Source organism: Notolepis coatsorum (genome assembly GCF_963971535.1).
Source record: "Notolepis coatsorum genome assembly, chromosome: 16".
NCBI lineage: Eukaryota > Metazoa > Chordata > Actinopteri > Aulopiformes > Paralepididae > Notolepis > Notolepis coatsorum.
The window spans coordinates 51584787-51603163 of NC_140180.1; the positions used below are offsets into that span (position 1 = coordinate 51584787).

The following is an 18377-nucleotide window of genomic DNA, read 5'->3' on the forward strand; positions in this document are numbered from 1 at the left end:
ATGCTAGGAATCTGTGTGTCCTTTGTAGTCCTGTACTCCACACACTCAACAGTCTCTTCCTTGGCCTCACAACATTGTATTTGACTAAATGTGGTTCTGGTTTAAAATGTACTGGTTGTGAGGTTATACTGACTTCACTCACACTACCCATTGTCTCTGTATTTCAACAAAGATACGTATGCCCTGGACATACCCTTTGGCTTTCCAGAGGAAAAGTTGTTTGTCTCAGCTATAGCACAACAGGACATTGAAGATAAGGCACTTCTGTAAACATGGTTTCTTTTTCACAAATGCAAACAATCTGATATGCATATTGTCCAGCTGTTATTTGCTTTTTGACCACAGATATTGTTATTTTACTAAGGTGTACAGTATATGTGCTAAGGTAGGGCTCCATTTGATAGTTCTAGCCTTCCCAGTGTATTGTTTCATTATATTAACTTGACTTCTTTGTATTGTTTTTTCTCCTTCTCCCCTATGGCATCCTCCCCTCCCATTCTCTTCTCTTCTCTTCTCTTCTCTTCTCTTCTCTTCTCTTCTCTTCTCTTCTCTTCTCTTCTCTTCTCTTCTCTTCTCTTCTCTTCTCTTCTCTTCTCCCCTTATTTTCCTCTCCTCTAACCTCCCCCTCCTTTCACCTCCTCTCCTATCCCCTCCTCTCCTCTCCTCTTTAGCCTGGGTGGGGGCCCTGGCCATGGGCATGATTTTCTTCTGCTCTCCAGTGGTCAGCATGTTCACAGACCATTTTGGCTGCAGGAAGACAGCAGTCGGCGGGGCCACACTGGCATTCATAGGACTGCTCAGCTCTGCCTTTGCAACGTAAGACATATTCTAGCATGTATAAGTTCATCACTAGTTTAAGTTAATTGATTTTCACTCTGTTGTTTTGTTGTAACCTGTATAATACATTATATGTAAAAGCTCCGCCCCCCTGGACATATGAACCTGTATGATGCATACATGTATAAGCTCCGCCCCCCTGGACATATGAACCTGTATGATGCATACATGTATAAGCTCCGCCCCCTGGACATATGAACCTGTATGATGCATACATGTATAAGCTCCGCCCCCCTGGACAGACAATCGAGTGATACAGTAAAAAAAATTATATAACTCCCCTATATAAAAATCAATAGTCATACATTGTTTTTCCAAAAAAAGATAAAAACAATGGACCTCATTCTCGAACATGTTCGTAAGTATCTTCGTAACTATCTTCGTAAAAAGTTTGTACTAACAAATTTATGAAAATCCTCCTTCGGATTCCTGAACGCGTGAACTGGAAGTGCTGGAAGTGCATTCTCGTACACCTTCATTTGCATACAGAAACGGCCCGCCAGCTCCTTATAAGGAGAGGCTATCCATTGCATCTGGTTTATGTTGACCCTTATGGGGGAAATATTCAACAGATGGCACAAAAGCAATTTGTGACTGATCAAAACTTGATTAGATTAGATTCAAATAGATTTGTCATTATACAGCACAAGTACAATACAACAAAAATAAGTTTGGCATCCAACCAGAGTTCAAATGTAACAGTAAACTGCAATAGTAACATACAATGCACAGGTGATGAAACTGGTAAAAGGCTTAATTTGGGATACATAGTTGGTGATTGCATTCACGTCGATTCTACAGACATCCTCGTAATTAAATAATTATAATAATAATAAATACGACAATATTTGTATCATTAACACATTCGGGGCCATTGGGATTAGACGGGGCCCCACTCGATGAGGCCAGCTTTTCATTACAAGTTTTCACTGTGCGTGAGGTTGTTTGTAGAGCTAAATCTATATTTTATATTATTGCTATGTGTCCATTGTCATTATCAATTGACAGTATAAAACTTCCCTTCAATATGCCATAAAGAAAAAAAAAATCATCAATACGTTCCCGTTATATAGCGTCGTGAATATGAACTATATACCGGAATGGTCTGGGGTAATTCCTGCAAAGCTAGTTATAGGGCGCTAAGGTAATAACGTTAAATGATTGGCGTTACGGCCCTACACAAGCTAGAGTTAAAAATCAAAATGCATATGATCGGTATCATGTTCCACCATGAATGCATGAAAGGGGGGAGGGGCGGGGGAAGTCGTTTCTGATGATTGATTACCAATAACGGCATTCGTTATTGCAACATCATACGCTGACCGGGTGGATGGCTATGAGAATCAGGCTGAAATTGACGTCAAATCGCTCTTACCTGTGGCCGGTTGGATTCCAAAAAGAATTTCCCAGTTATTTGATCGCCATCTGGTAGATTGATATGTCCATTGGCTCATGCTATATTCCTTTACTGCATACTGAATTCGGCATCGCAAAAAGTATTCCAGGCGATCTGGTGAAGCCATAGCTTTAGGCTAACAGAAAAGCTAACCTGGAGCGAAAGAAAGTGACACCCGGTCTGCAACAGGGGAAACTGCATTCTCGAGACAGCGCCAATACCAGGATCGGGCCGGTACTGCACTTTCGGAGTCCCAATATGCCTTTTCCAGCCAAAATACAGCTCCGTGACAACATCCGGGATATTAAAATGGAATAAAAACAAAATCAAGCTTAACACGTATACATGGTTGGCCGTTAAGCGCTGGCTCCCAATCACGTATATATACATGGTTGGCCCCGAATCGTTAACAATTACGTTTTACATTTATAGTCATGACTCAATGAGGCATCGTGAGCATTACACACACACTGCAAATGACTAAATAAATAAGAACTAAACCCAATCGCGAGGATATAGTGGAATAGACTAACGAATAGATTAACGAATTCCATATGAATCTATAACTTACGCATACACACACACACACGCACACACCTACTGTATACCTGTAACAGTAAGCCTACTGTTGCTGGAACGATTCATTACGCACATATACAGTACGTGTGTGTGTGTGTGTATGTGTGTGTGTGCTCTGAGCGCAGTTGCCTCACTAAGCCGTTTCTCCACTGGCTCTTATGATGTGCTCACTAAGCAATGTAATAAATAAATAAAACCAACAATAAATAATATCATAGAGAACAAGACGGTATATGGAATATTAATACAGTCTATTCCACTATACAGTAGTTATATCCACACGATTGGGTTTAGTTCTTATTTATTTATTTTCGGACATGGTTCGTTGAGTCATGACTATAAATGCAAAACATGATGATCCAAATATTGTTGTATTTATTATACGACATTATACGATTATTATATATTATATTATTATATTATACGATTTATTATACATTATAATTATTTAATGCCGATGATGTCTGTAGAATCGAAGTGAACACAATCCCCAAGGATTTCTCCCAGTCTGTCCGACTTACGACTGCCTTTTCAAGTTCTTATATCCTGTTCATAGCTACGAAAGAATTTACGAAAAGAAGCCGTTCGAGAATGCGAAAAAATAAATGTGTTAATAATAATAATTTATTTGTATAGCACCTTTCATACAGGGGATTGCAATTCAAATTGCTTTACATCAGTAAGACATAAGACATGCAATCTGTGTAAAACAAGCAGCAAGAGCAAAGCATAAAGTGGGATAAAATAATGCAGATATATTAATCAAATCATATCAGAACCTCACGTTCCAATATGCTTCTTGAATTTCTGTAATCTGTTACAAAACATGATAACGGTCATAGTATGCACCCAGCGGATAGTGGGGGTGTAGAAATAAAGGTAAAAATAAGTGTTGGTAACTTTCTCCGTTTGAGAATGAGGTCCAATGATTGCATACAAATCAAAGATCAAGAAGTAAGAAAACATTCATAGAAATTTACAATTTACATAGACGTTTGTGTTTACAAGTTGTGATGCATTACAATGAAATTCATATAAAGTGTTATAAATCCTCACTAATTAGAGTCCTTTTCAGATATTGTTTGAATAATGTTGTACTGATGGAAGTAGATCAATTATATTGATGAGATGGTCCTGTATTTCAACATATACTGATTAAGGGAATTCAGAAAATACGGAAGATGAAAGTCTTGTGAATGTCTGAGAAAAACGTAAAAGAACTTATGGAAAGCACTAAGCAAGTCATGACATGTACATATTTATACATGAATAATACACAAGTCTGGTATATATGTTCACATAAAAAATGTATAGAAGTTTTCTGAAGAGAGGAGTTTAATCTTTTTGTAAAGCTAATCATTCCCAAAGATGTCTCTCATCCTCATATGTTATTTTTCTTGAATGTACTAGTTTCTAGTACTAGAACTTTCAGGGGGGGGGGAAATCCTCCTTCTTCCTTTTCTTCCCTCATCTTACTGATCTTCATACCATCTCCCATTTCCCCCTTATTTCCCCACCTCCTCCTCATCTTTGCTCTCTCAGATCCCTGAGCCTACGCTATTTCACCTACGGCATATTGTTTGGTTGTGGCTCCTCCTTCGCCTTTCAGCCCACGTTGGTCATCCTGGGCCACTACTTCCGCAAGCGCCTGGGCCTGGCCAACGGGGTGGTGACAGCCGGCGCCAGCCTCTTCTCTATGGGAATCCCGGTCCTCCTTAAGAAGGTGGTGGAGCCTATGGGACTTAGCAGGACCTTCCAGATCCTCAGCCTCTTCATGCTGGTCCAAGCTCTGCTGGCATTGACATTTAAACCCTTATTACCTACTGGAGGAGGGATGGGGCCTCCGGGCATGGGTCCATGTCCCGGCGACCTCCAAGCCCAGCCGGGGGCCAATGGCCAGGGGATGAGCCGCTGGAGCAAGGTCAGGGGTCAGGTCAGGAAGTACTTCAACCTGCGCGTGTTTCACAACGTCACGTACAGGTTGTGGGCGTTCGGAGTGGCCACGGCTGTGTTTGGCTACTTTGTGCCGTACATCCATCTGGTAAGTAACTTGACGGGAATTGGGAATTGTAAAGTTATGTTAGTAAGAACGGACATGTTTGTGCGGACCTGTTCTCCCAAACTTTCTTGACTGTTTTCCTTTTTACGTTATTTTTTCTTTAAAAAAACATTTTATAACCATTGATCTTAACTGATCACTGTGACTTTATTGCTTTTATCGTTATATATGCCTATGTTAGTGTACAGCACTTTGAGTTACATGACATGTATGAAAGGTGCTTTATAAATACTTACTTACTTACTTACTTACTTACTTACTTACTTACTTACTTACTTACTTACTTACTTACTTACTTACTTACTTACTTACTTACTTACTTACTTACTTACTTAGTATTAATGGTGCAATGTGTCATACTGTATGTTGAAGAATTCAGGGCCAGACTTACTAAAAGCGCAGGGCAAACTCTGATGTGGTGAGACAAGGCACGGCGGTTGCGGTGTGTGCAGCCATTACAGCAGACAGAAGAAAGTAGCCAAATATTAAAGGTGGTCATTTCTTCAGCTGGACACTGATCACCAAATTGCTGTCAGAGTTGTCAGGATAAGTTGTTCTGTTATAGGTTAGACGGTTAATGTGGGCTGGTACAGACGCCAGACGCCACTTCTATTCTATTGCATAGAAAAGTGTATACAAATTAAGAAAGGAAAGCTTGGTTGATCTGCCTGTCAACACACACACACACACACACACACACACACACACACACACACACACACACACACACACACACACACACACACACACACACACACACACACACACACACACACACACACACACACACACACACACACACACACACACACACACACACACACACACACACACACACACACACACACACACACACACACACACACACACACAGTCAATGTGGCTCGCCCCAGACATTTTACGTGAGGTATTATTTTCATATTTTAAACATTTGTGAACATGTAATTTTCATACATTATTGTCCACAGGTTGTGCTTTTATAAGCATGACTGGAATGCCTATTTTGACCAATCATATTGTTTGGCCGAAACTACCCATTGTATAAAAGAGAAGAGACACACCAATCTGTGATATTTTTGGAATGCGTCTATAAGACTAAATGAGGACCACTAGCTGTAGTGGTTCAATAAGCCAAGTTATTGTGCTGGTTATTAGTCATTCTGCAGCATATAGTCTCTGATCTACAATGTGTAGCTATTTACGTTAATCATAGCAGGCCTGCTATTTAAAGGGATAGTTCGGATTTTTGGACATCAAGTCGTATGAAATATTTTTCCAGTAGTGTAGTCGAAGCCAAGCTATTAGCTTACTGACAGAGTCCCGAGGTTGGAGACTTGGCTGGGTTCCCAGCAAACTGGGAGGCTTTAGACAGGCACCAAACAGCAGAAACGGTGTCACGAAACCCCCCAAAAAGGTTTAAGCCACACCACAACATGCAGACAAAGGGTTACCCACCTCTAAAAGAAAACCATGGTCCTCCAGCTGAAACAGCTGATAGCCCGCATTACCTGTGAAACGGCTTCAGCGCGTAGATATACACCAGCTTTTTTCAAGGAAAATAGTGATAGTAGTATCCAAAGGACGATGACTTTGTGACAGTTTTGGTTTGTTTTCCAGTTCGCTTGGAAACCGGCCAGAACTCTGACCACGGGACTCTGTAAGCTAATAATAGCTTTGCATCCACTACACTACGGTCAAGTATTTCATATCACTTAATGTCCACAAATCTAAACTATCCCTTTAAAGTGATGTGACACTTCCAGGAAAGATGCAGGAAGTGTGTGTGTGTGTGTGGGGGGGGGGGGTGTATGAGCAAAGACAAGGGGGACAAGCATATGAGCAAAGCAGAGAGAAAGAGACAGAGGAGGCAAAGTAAAGGTACATGTATCCGTACCGAACCGAACCGTTTCAGTGTGTACCGTACCATACTGAAGTTCAAGTTCAAGTTCAAGTTCTTTAATAGTTGTCATACAGAAGTACAGAATACTTTCATACAAAATGCTTCTTACTGTTACGCTCCAGAGACTGTGCTAGACAAGATAGTATCAAATAACATAATAACATAATATAGCATGAATTTAGAAGAAGAAAAATGAGGTCACAGTGTTTGGTATAGACATATGTACAATGTTCTGAGTTACCATATAATATACAATACACAATACTATGCAGTGTACTAATGTACAGTACTATCTAGTGCAAAGCAGAAATGGGATGAGGTACAATTTTAGGTACAATTTTAGGTACAATTTACAGTAAGGTGTACGAGTTGTAGTGCAATCCTTCATCCATAAATATAAAGTGTGGGGAGTGGGTGCTACACCAGTGTGTTTGTTTAAAGTGGGTGTGTGCTATAAAGTGTGTGGAGTGGGTGCTACAGTGTGTTTGTTTAAAGTGAGTGTGTGCGTGTGGATGTGTGTGCTATGTGCGTTTGGTGGTTGTTGTTGTGTAGTGTTCATTCATTGTTCGTTTAGCAGCCTGATGGCCTGGGGATAGAAGCTTCTTCTGAGTCTTTCTGTGCTCGCCTTGAGACTCCGGTATCGCTTGCCTGACCGCAGCAGTTCAAAGAGGCAGTTGTTCGGGTGACTGGAGTCTTTAATGATTCTCTTAGCCTTGCCCTTGCAACGCTTGTAGTAAATGTTCTGGAGGGTGGGGAGCCCCCCTCCAATTGTGCGTTCGGCTGAACGTGTCACTCTTTGTAGTCTGCTTCGGTCTTGTGCAGTGCTATTCCCAAACCAGGAGGTGATGTTGCCGGTCAAGATGCTCTCTATTGTACATGAGTAGAAGTTCTTAAGGATCTTCTGTGAACGGCTGTGTAGTGTACCGAACTAATTCAACGGTATGTTAACCACTAACGACCGCCCACGAGGGGCTGTTTTTTTCACAATCTAATATTTTTTTCAAGTCGATTATTAATTTCAATATAGAATATTCGTTGACAGCCCTACAAGTACAATTAGTTACTGCACACTACATCACCCCTGAGTGGAACATGGAAAGCCAAACTTTCCCCCACTGTACCAAAAACCCGTACCGAACCTTGACTTCAAAAGCGAGGTACGTACCGTACTGTGGTTTTTGTGTACAGTTACACCCCTACAATTAACGCAAGTGACCAAAATTTAGGAACGATTGCACTCTGGAGGTGGGGGAAGATCGCCTTGAGAGAGAGAGAGAGAGAGAGAGAGAGAGAGAGAGAGAGAGAGAGAGAGAGAGAGAGAGAGAGAGAGAGAGAGAGAGAGAGAGAGAGAGAGAGAGAGAGAGAGAGGAAACAGTGGATTAAATGTAGCAAGAAGCTGCAAAGTCAGTCACTCCCTCCACCCAGATGTCGGATATTCCTGGTACGGCCTCCCCCTGTCAGGGCTGTTGTTTCAGGCCCAGGCCCAGATGTAAACAACGCCCCGGCCTTTGTATCAGCTCAACCACCTCAGGAAACCTCTCCGTTATGGCCTCCCTGTGTCCCTAAATATGCCTATCCTATGGCCATTGATGTCAGCCCCTAGCATGTAGCGCCCTTCAAAGCAGAGCAAATAGTTCACACGGACCACCACACTTCTGGTCAGGAAGGACTTCAGAAAGCAGTTTCATATTTTGGATGTGATTCAGGTGATGGGGGGGGGGGGGGGGGGGGGGGGTCGAGGGAAGTGGGAGTGTCTGACCCACAGTATAGCATTATGTCCTGTCCCGCTGTTCCAAAGGGCCATGGAAAGGGCCAGAATGAATGAGATTTGTTATTCCAAGACCTGGGTTTTTTGGAATATGGATGGAGAAGACTTCCCCTCACTTTCCAAACAAACCAAACAAACACACACGGACACAAGTTATATGACATGATGACGTGCTACTCCCTGTGATCACATCCTTCCACAGTGACAGGTTGTGGGTAGTTTTTCCAGGCATAATCACAACACCCCAAAAAACAAGTGTAGCCACTAGCAGCAATAACAGCAGCTGACCGCGGTGACAAAGGATAATTTGATCTCCCCAATAAAGGCTTTTCATGGAATGTTTAGAATGCCCATTTGTCCTCCATGTTGGAAGAAACAACGGTTGCTATGTGGAAACAAGTCACAGTGGAACAGTAACAGTAATATACATTTCCAATGTTTTACCTACTCTACCATTGCATAGAAGGCAGTAGGCATAGGCATTTTCTTTTGTAAGTGGTTACCAGTGGTTACAGACAGCCAGAAGATATATAGCCTACATATATTAACAAATGATAACTATGTCCAGCTAATTTTATGCAGTTTATGAAAATAATGTTTGAAGGTTTTAAAATTACTACTACTACTACTACTACTACTAATAATAATAATAATAATAATAATAATAATAATAATAATAATAATAATAATAATAATAATAATAATAATAATAATAATAATAATAATAATAATAATAATAATAATAATAATAATAATAATAATAATAATAATAATAATAATAATAATAAATAAATAAATAAATAAATAAATAAATAAATAAATAAATAAATAAATAAATAAATAAATAAATAAATAAATAAATAAATAAATAAACAAATAAATAAATAAATAAATAAATAAATACAAATGGTGGGAAAACATATCGGCAAACATTATAGGTATAATTGCTCAAATGTTCTAATCTGTACCAAATCTCACAATCTCTAGGACCAAGTGTGTGATACGGAAGAATAACAATAACAACGAAAAGGAATTCCTAGAACAATAATAACACATCTAACCCCATGGTAACCTAATAAGCAAAGGCTCACTAAGCGCTGGGTTTGTCTGTTTTCCGTTTTGCCTCAGATCAGCTTTGTCAAGGAGCAGTTCAAAGAGACTCAGAAGGAGTGGGTGCTGCTGGTGTGCATCGGGGCCTCCTCCGGCGTGGGGCGACTCACCTTTGGCAAGATTGGGGACCTCATTCCTGGGGTCAACAAGATCTATATGCAGGTGAGCAAAGGGGGGGGGGGGGGTGTACAGCTACAGGCACATCATAAAGGCTATACATTAATATGGTGGTGTTAGACGAAAAGGTCATGGGGTCACCAAAATCAACAGGGTTCCGCCTAGGGGTCATGGATATTCACAGTGGATTTTGTAGCTAGTAGTAGTAGTAGTAGTAGTAGTAGTAGTAGTAGTAGTAGTAGTAGTAGTAGTAGTAGTAGTAGTAGTAGTAGTAGTAGTAGTAGATTTATTCAGTCATCACCAGTGTTGGGACTAACGCGTTACAGAAACGAAGTTACTTTTTGCCGCAACTAGTACTCTAACACATTACTTTTGAAATTCAGTAACGCTACTTACGTTACTGAATGGTTCGTCACTGTGTTATTTGCGTTATATACGGCGTAGATTGATAGCGAGCGGTAGTGATTATTATTATTATTATTATTATTATTATTATTATTATTATTATCCTCATATCCTGTCTGCCTGGCTGCGGGGAACGCTATGCTGGGGGCGTGTTTTGTTTACTATTCCTGAGATTCCTGACTGATAATGGCAGCGCCCAGGCAGAGCACTCGCGTATTTCTCTTTTGTCGAGCGAAAAGAAAATAACGTTTTAGTTATGTCATTTGTGTTTTGGCTCAAAGATACTGGAGTCTAACGTTAACTACGAGGACTGTCACTCATCCAAATCCACTCGCCACCCGCGTAGAATGATACGAGGCGACACACAGCAAATGGGACGGAACACTTTTTTCAACTACTTGGAGAGAGAATATACAGTACAACATGGAAATGAAACAAAGAAAATGTTTAAGGGGCTGCTGGACTAACTTTACATCTCGACAGACACTGGTGAGTGCAGTGATGTGAATGTAAATTAATGGAAACTCAAGTTCATCAACGCATTTTGACTACAAATCTGCCAGGGAATCTCATCAATACTAATCAAACAATATAAATATAGTCCTTTCATGCACAATTGATATCCTAACTATTCTAACGTTGCAATGCACGATTGATATCTTAAACAACGTTGCAAGACTGTTATAATGAAACGCTCCGGCGACAGATATCAAGGCTTTTCCTCAAGCACTTATTTTCAACCTAGAACCTAGACATGCATGCGCTCAACCTAAACGTGCATGCGCGCAACCTCCCCGAGCAGGCACGGTGCATTTCTTATTACGTCGGGACATTTGTGTTTGTGATTTGTGTTTGTATCTAGACGGTGACCACATTGCTTAGCAGAGTTCAGTGATGTGAATGGAAACTGTCAAGTTGATCAACCGATTTTGAGTATCTGTATCTGGCTGCATGGGAGCAATTTTTTTCATCTTCAAGTAACTAAATAGTTACTTTTCACAGTAACGCATTACTTTTGGGTGTAAGTAACTAGTAACGTAACGGAGTTACTTTTGAAATGAGTAACTAGTAAAGTAACTTACTATTTTTCAGTAACTAGCACAACACTGGTCATCACACACAGTACAATATGCATAATCATTCATCATCTTTGATTTGGCAGTGACTTAAAAGGGACAGACTGAAGCATAATGCTTATACATGCCTGTCCTATATTCTTAACTGAATATATGATAAATGATTAGACTCTAAAACAGTATTATAAAAGAAAATAACAAAAAAACAATTATTCACGTTTGTAATCTTCAAAAATAGCTATACAAACCATTTTCTTAAAAACCAAAACCGAATTACTCATTCTTAAATGTATATCAGCATTGTTCCACAAGTTAACCCCAACAATAGAAATACATCTCCTTTTAATCCCTTTCTTAGCTTTTTGAACAGTAAATTTACAAATGTCTCTCAAATCATATTTTCTTTCATGTATTGAACGTTTGGAATGGAACTCCAAACTTTGGCCCGATGGTGGTGCTAGAGGAGAAGGTCATGGGGTAACCAAAAATTTCTTCCACTTGGGGTCATGAATGTGCACAGAAAATGTTAATGGCAATCTGGCCATTACTCCTGTGATGCTTGTATTCAGTTTGGCTACATGATGGCACCTTTTCATTCCTTTATTTGTTTAACCTTCATTTAACCCCAGGTAAAATTCCCTGAGATCAAGGATCTATTTTGTGAAGCAGACTTGGGCCCCGACAACACTAATAATAAAAGAGATGGAGAAGGAAGACAATCCTAAAAACAATATAGATAACTAAGAACAGACATAATTACCAATAGATTCATTCACCATTGAGCTTATAAGTGCTTTAAATTCAGAGAGAGTTACTTTAGTCTCAAGTCTTTCTGCAGGCTGTTCCAAGCGGAGGGAACAGAGAACATGAAATCTTTCTTGCCCATCTCTGTCAGAGCGTTTGAGACAGACAGAGGAAGGAGAAGGAAATGTGTTGTTATCTCGATATCCTGTTTACAGCCTCACTCACTTACCTCCAGACTCACTCACAGACAGGACCTATTACATAACCTCCTCGTGGAGGTAAAAAAAAAATATTTATTCTTTCCTTTTAACAGATTAGGCAGCATAAAAACATTTCTCAGAATTGGCACTTTCCCAGTGAACAAATTAGATTCCTAGCAAGATAATCAAGTCACCCCCTGCCAGAAAGTATTAGCAAAAAGTATTGGCAATGTGTTGCCAAAAAGTAGCATTCTAGATTCTGGTAGGTTTGATTCAGTTTAGAACAGTGTGTACAAGACATTTCCCTTATGGGGTTTCAGATCTGTTTTCACAGGCTGTCATCTGTTTCCAATGTGTTCTGGAGACACTTCACATGTGATGTACATGGTTCCATGTGTGCTTTACATGATTTGACTAAGTGTGATAATTATCTTGCTTTTATTATGATAACATGTGATCACATGTACCTCACCTCTTTTGTAAGCACAATAAGCACACAGAATCATGTGAATCACACGCAATGTGCTCCGAAACATAATGCAAACAAGTTTCTTGCAATTCACATTCATTGCAATTCCTTCCTGCGAAGTGCAATTTTTTTTTTAAATTCATGGCAAAGAGCAGTGTTTCCAATTACTGCCACACTCAATCACTGTGTTATCCATGAAGCGTGCAAATAGAGATAGGGCAAATAGAGGGTCATACGACCCTCCGGAGGCTCAGTAATATGCAACCAAGGAGGGAAACCTAACCAAATGCCTGTAGGTAGTTGAAAACATGAAATATCAGCATGTCAAATGATTATTGTAGCACCCAGAGAGCAAGGTATATATTGACAAACAACATCCTGTCAATATCTCCAGGTTAGACACACAAGAGGAGGGAGGAAAAGTAGTGTTTATGGCAAAAAAAACTTTGACCTAAAATGATGATGGGGCAAGTTAGCTGTTAGCAAGCTAATGTTAGCTAGTGTTGTTTGCAGGCTAGTTAACTAAGAAACTTGCAAACATAATACTAAAGGCTATAGCTTTCTGATGTATCTTTTACCATTACATTATTATTTACCATGACTTGCTGCACACATTGGCCTAGTGGGCCTACAGTAGGTTATTGAGTGTTAGGGTCCCACAGTTTTCCCATTCTTGCTGCTGATGCCTCACATCTTATTGCCTATATCCATTTGTCTCTTCTTAAAGGCTCTTTTTCTTGTGAAGCTTATAAAAACTTAGTTCTGGGTTCTTTACCCTGTTGGTAGTGCATCCCACCACACAGTATACTTTAGGTATAGTTCTGATGTTTGCTAGTTGACCGAAATGACAAGGAGGCACTGTCTGTCACACGATACAAAGTCAATGGAGAGCGATAGAATCTTTTCCCCTCTGTGTGGGGGAAGGACCTCTTTGCTCTCTGTCTCTATGAATAGTAGAAGAGCAATACTGCATTATTGTAGCTTATCTATTGTTCAAAGGTCATACGTTCTGTACATTGTAATTGCAGCACAATCATTGCCTACTCTGTACAAATTATGTAGATTTAGTTTTGTACTACTTCCCACCCTGTATTTGCTTAACCGTTGACATTATGATGTAAAATGTGTCTTGTAATCCTCCTTGTGTTTTATTTATTTATTTATTTATATTTTATTTAACGTTTATTTAACCAGGCAGGTCAATTAAGAACAAATTCTTATTTACAATGACGGCCTGGCGTGAGGACAAAGGGGCCTCTCAAAGGGTAACAGGGAAAAGGGGACAAAATAAATAATAATAGAATAGAAAATAAAATAAATACAACATTTTAAAAAGTAGACCAAAAAGATTGGACACAGACGAGACGATACAACAATATGATCACAGAGGTGAGGGAAATAATGAACATGAGTAGAAGTAGGAAACCAAGGCTTATTGCCTAGTTTCAGTGTTGATTGTAAAAGTGAGTGTTTTCAGTAGCCTTCCCAAACAATTCTCTCCTGTCGTTTCAATGAAGAAATGTACCAGCTGTCTGGAAATATTTATTTGTGGGGATGAAAAGCCTAGTGTGATGAAGACTTTATGACTGATATTCCATCCTTTTCACACCTTAACACTGAGAACCGGCTATTATCCTCATCCTGTAGTAAATGCGCCACACTTTAAAATATAGGCATTTTCACTGTGCGTCGCTGTGTTTGTAGTCTTGTCAAATTGCACCGATATGACAATTTGCCACCGATACCGATTGTTCAACTAACACAATCGGCCGATACCGATACCGATATTTGTGGCAAATTTTTTTTTCTTTCAAATATATATTTTTTTATATTCTTTTTAAAAAAAAATTATGAAACTACTGTATATTTGTATGTCTCTAAATGTTTTGATGAATTGAAAATGGAGGACCTTTATGTAAAAAAGCCTAAAGTCTTTTTCTGGTCTTCATCCTCCAGTCCACTGAGCTGTACTGTATTGTAACCATTCTGCAATATGTTAATAAAGCTTTCAATCAATCAATCAGACAAATGTATAGAAAAGCTTTTATTTTAACCATATAACAAAAAATTATATTATTGTTTATGAAAATGTTTTAGCCCTATGCTTGACTATTATTTTAGGCATGGCAACAAATAAAATAATAATAATAAAATGAATAAATAAAATATTAAATAAATAAATAAATAGGCTACACGTCTCTCTTTTTGTGTTACAAATTGTGCTCACCGATATGAACATAGGCCTCTTTACTTACTTAAAAAAAGGAAACATCAAGAAATATGTTTATGGTATTAATTCCACCATGCCATGTGTATTTTTATTTTATAATGCTCATGAGTAGGGATGCCCCGATCACGTTTTTTGCCACCGATACCGATCACCGATCGTCGTGAGCCATATCGGCCTCCAGCTACGGCCAGGATTCTCCGGAGCTGCAGCTAGACCCTATACTCGAGTAGCCTGCAGCTACGGCCAGGATTCTCCGGAGGTGCAGCTGGACCCTATTGATCAAATTCAACAACATGCCCTCAGCTCGAATACGCATCGAATGAGTGTTATATATTGTTATATATGTTATACATTGATATCAGGAGCTATCTGTGGCTACTGCTGGCCGGCTATATAACGTTGATACAGCGCCTCTGTGAACTATTTAGTTCAGTGGGACATTTCGTTTTGAACAGTGAGCTGGCGTCAGCTAACATGAGCTAGCTGAGGTATCATACACGTCTCTATACTAGACTTGCTGGAGCGTTTGTTGATGTCAGGAGCTATCGGTAGCTGGCTGGCTAGATACCGTTCGGTTAGACAATGCCTCATCATGTATTGGACTGGAAGTGAATGGTTGACTGGGTCATTTTGTAACGATAGCTAACGTTAGCTAAGGGAGATGCCGTCCTCCCGTCACACTAGACTAGACTACTAGACCCGTGTTTACATGCGCGCTGGAGGGAGGAGCAGACACCGCACAGCTCCCGGTGTCTGAGACAGAACTCAGCGAGACGAGCGAGTGAGATCGGTTTTGACGCTCGGCGAAAATAAAGCATTATCACCGATCACCGATCGCATATTTATACTGATTATCGGCCGATAACGATCGGTGGCCGATCGATCGGGGCATCCCTACTCATGAGTCATGATTATTGCTGAAGTCTGAGTCATACAATACTCACTGGCTTTCATAACAGACTAACTTGTCTTGCTCAAGACTTGTTTATTAGTTTTAATAAGAGAGCACTATCTCTCAACCAAAGCAATGCAACAGAACAATTTTGATTGACAGTCAATTCTGCCAATTACGTCACACCGCTTGCACCCGCCTCTGCTGTTCTTACCACCAATCGGCAATCGCTTATTCGTTTTTTACTTCCGGGATGTCCGCCATTGATTTTTACGAGAGCTCAACAACAAAGCTAATAATGTTAGCTCCCCGCCGGCCACGAGTGGACTACCAGCGCTCCACAGGAGTACTAAACGAGGCATATTGATTTTACTGCAACGAATGTTATAATAAAAGCTTTTCTATACATTTGTCTGATTGAAAACTTTATTAACAGATTGCAGAATGGGTACAATTCAGTACGGGCTCTCTGAGCAAAGGAAGGAACTGAGATATGAATGAGTAATGCTTGCTATGTTCGGGTAAATACGCTGATGTTATTGAACGTGTAACTATATAACGTTAATGCCACAAAACGAATGCCTTTGTTAATCATAAGTAGTAACTTTGATGCAGTAGCGTGTGTGTGTGCGGGCGGCGTTGTGCAGGTCGCTTGACTGAAACTTTTTCAAAGTTTGAATGTGTGGACCAGATTGACGCGACACAAATTGATGGATATTTATCGGCTACTGCCATCGGCACATTTGAGCTTATCTGCCGACAGGCCGATGGCAGTCAACAAGGCACTTATTGGCCGATACCGATACCCGACCGATATATCGGTGCACCCCTAGAATAAACTTACGATCAGAATTTACAAAGGGGAATTCTGCTAACGGCAGGCATAGCGAGAGGGTACACGACAGGATAACGGGGAGCACGACAGAATAGCGAGGAACAGGGTAGGGGGAGCTTAACGCAGACAAGGTAGGCAGTACACAGGGTAAACAGAACAATGACGACACGGGCAGGCAGGCATAAATACGGAGGTTGATTACAAACAAGCAACAGCTGGGGAGACACGGACAGACTAGAATACATGACTGGACCGAATACAGATACACACACCGAGACAACACTAGACTAGATCACAATACAACCATACTGGGGAGAACACAGGACTAGATAATGCGACACAGCACAGATAGCAGATACACAGGGAGCAGATCAATGAGCATGACAGAGAACAGATTAATAAACACAGACAGGCACAAACACATGCAGGGCAGAACCAACTGCAGTAGTGACGGCAGGCCACAGGATGGCAGCAGAGTACTGTCTATGAACTGGACACGATTGTTCATAAGGTTCATGAGTCCAGGCTGATTGTAACATTATGTTTCATCATGAATGCATCAAATAGAATAGAATAAAATAGAATAGAAATACTTTTATTATCCCGTGGGAATTTTGACACTGCAAATCGCTCAACATTTAAACATTTAGACAGAACAGGTCATGAATAAGAATAATAACACAAATCAAATCAAGTTGCCCAAGATAAGAGTAGAGTAAAATAGAATAAAAATGCAATAAAATATACAGTAAATAAATACAGTAAAAATATACTGAGGTCTACAGTAGGTGTAATATTGCACAGTGCTGTTTCAAACTAAGTCCAGGAAGATGGTAACTGCCACTCTGTGCTCAGTGATGCAGTGAGGCACAGTGATGCATTGTATAGTCTGATGGCTGTTGGAATGAAGGACTTCCTGTGCCGTTAAGTGCTGTATTTAGGTAGTGTGAGCCTGGCACTGAACCTGCTCCTCCTGTCCGCCAAGTCTGTGTATAGTGGGTGGGAGGGGTTTTCCCTGATGGCCTGGAGCTTAGCAAGGCTCCTCCTCTCCGCCACCCTCGCTAGGGAGTCCAGCTCCACCCCAACCACACTACTGGCCTTCCTGACCAGCTTATCCAGCCTGTTTGTGTCCCCTGCTCTCAGTCCACTGCCCCAGCAGGTCACAGCGTACAAGAAGGCGCCCGCCACCACCGACTCATAGAACATCCTCAACATCCTTGTACAGACATTGAAGGATCTCAGCCTTCTGAGGAAGTAGAGTTGGCGTTGTCGTTTTTTGATGCTCTGATCGCCAGCAACGGCATTCGTTTTGAATACTACATAATGGCTGGATCGATATGAAATCATTGTAGGATCAAGGTGGAATTGACGTCAGATAGTCCTTACCTTTCATTAGGGTTATTCCAAAAAGAATATTCCAATTGTCTGATCACGATTTCCAGTATTGATGTCCATCGGGTCCCTGACATGAAGTGGCACAAGATATGCCTCAAGTGTGCTGAACGTGTTTCAAAGTGCTTGCATCAAGCGATTCACTTGGCTTGGTCTAAATTCTTCGCCCGGACGACATTAGATGTGACACACAGTCTGGAACAGGGTTTCAAATGGTAGGCGATACTGCCACCTAGCAGGATCTGGCCGGTATTGCATTCTTGGGGTCTCGGTATGGCTTTCAACAGTAACATAGTGTTAATAATAGCACTTTTTTAAAGAATCTACCCTGGGTAAATAAAGAAATAAACAAACAAATCAAAACATTT

General features: G+C 40.4%; 1 protein-coding gene across 3 annotated transcripts in view; it reads left to right on the plus strand.

The window, feature by feature from the left end:
* slc16a2 (solute carrier family 16 member 2) overlaps window positions 1-18377 on the plus strand; it is a 153755-nt gene that overhangs the window by 94886 nt on the left and 40492 nt on the right. For 2 of the 3 annotated variants that reach the window (XM_084332228.1, XM_084332229.1), the window contains exons 2-4: window positions 672-816; window positions 4355-4853; window positions 9668-9811. In XM_084332228.1, the coding sequence (XP_084188354.1) occupies window positions 672-816; window positions 4355-4853; window positions 9668-9811 (788 nt within the window). The remainder of the gene's footprint in view (window positions 1-671; window positions 817-4354; window positions 4854-9667; window positions 9812-18377) is intronic. The other variant, XM_084332230.1, reaches the window with a different exon arrangement.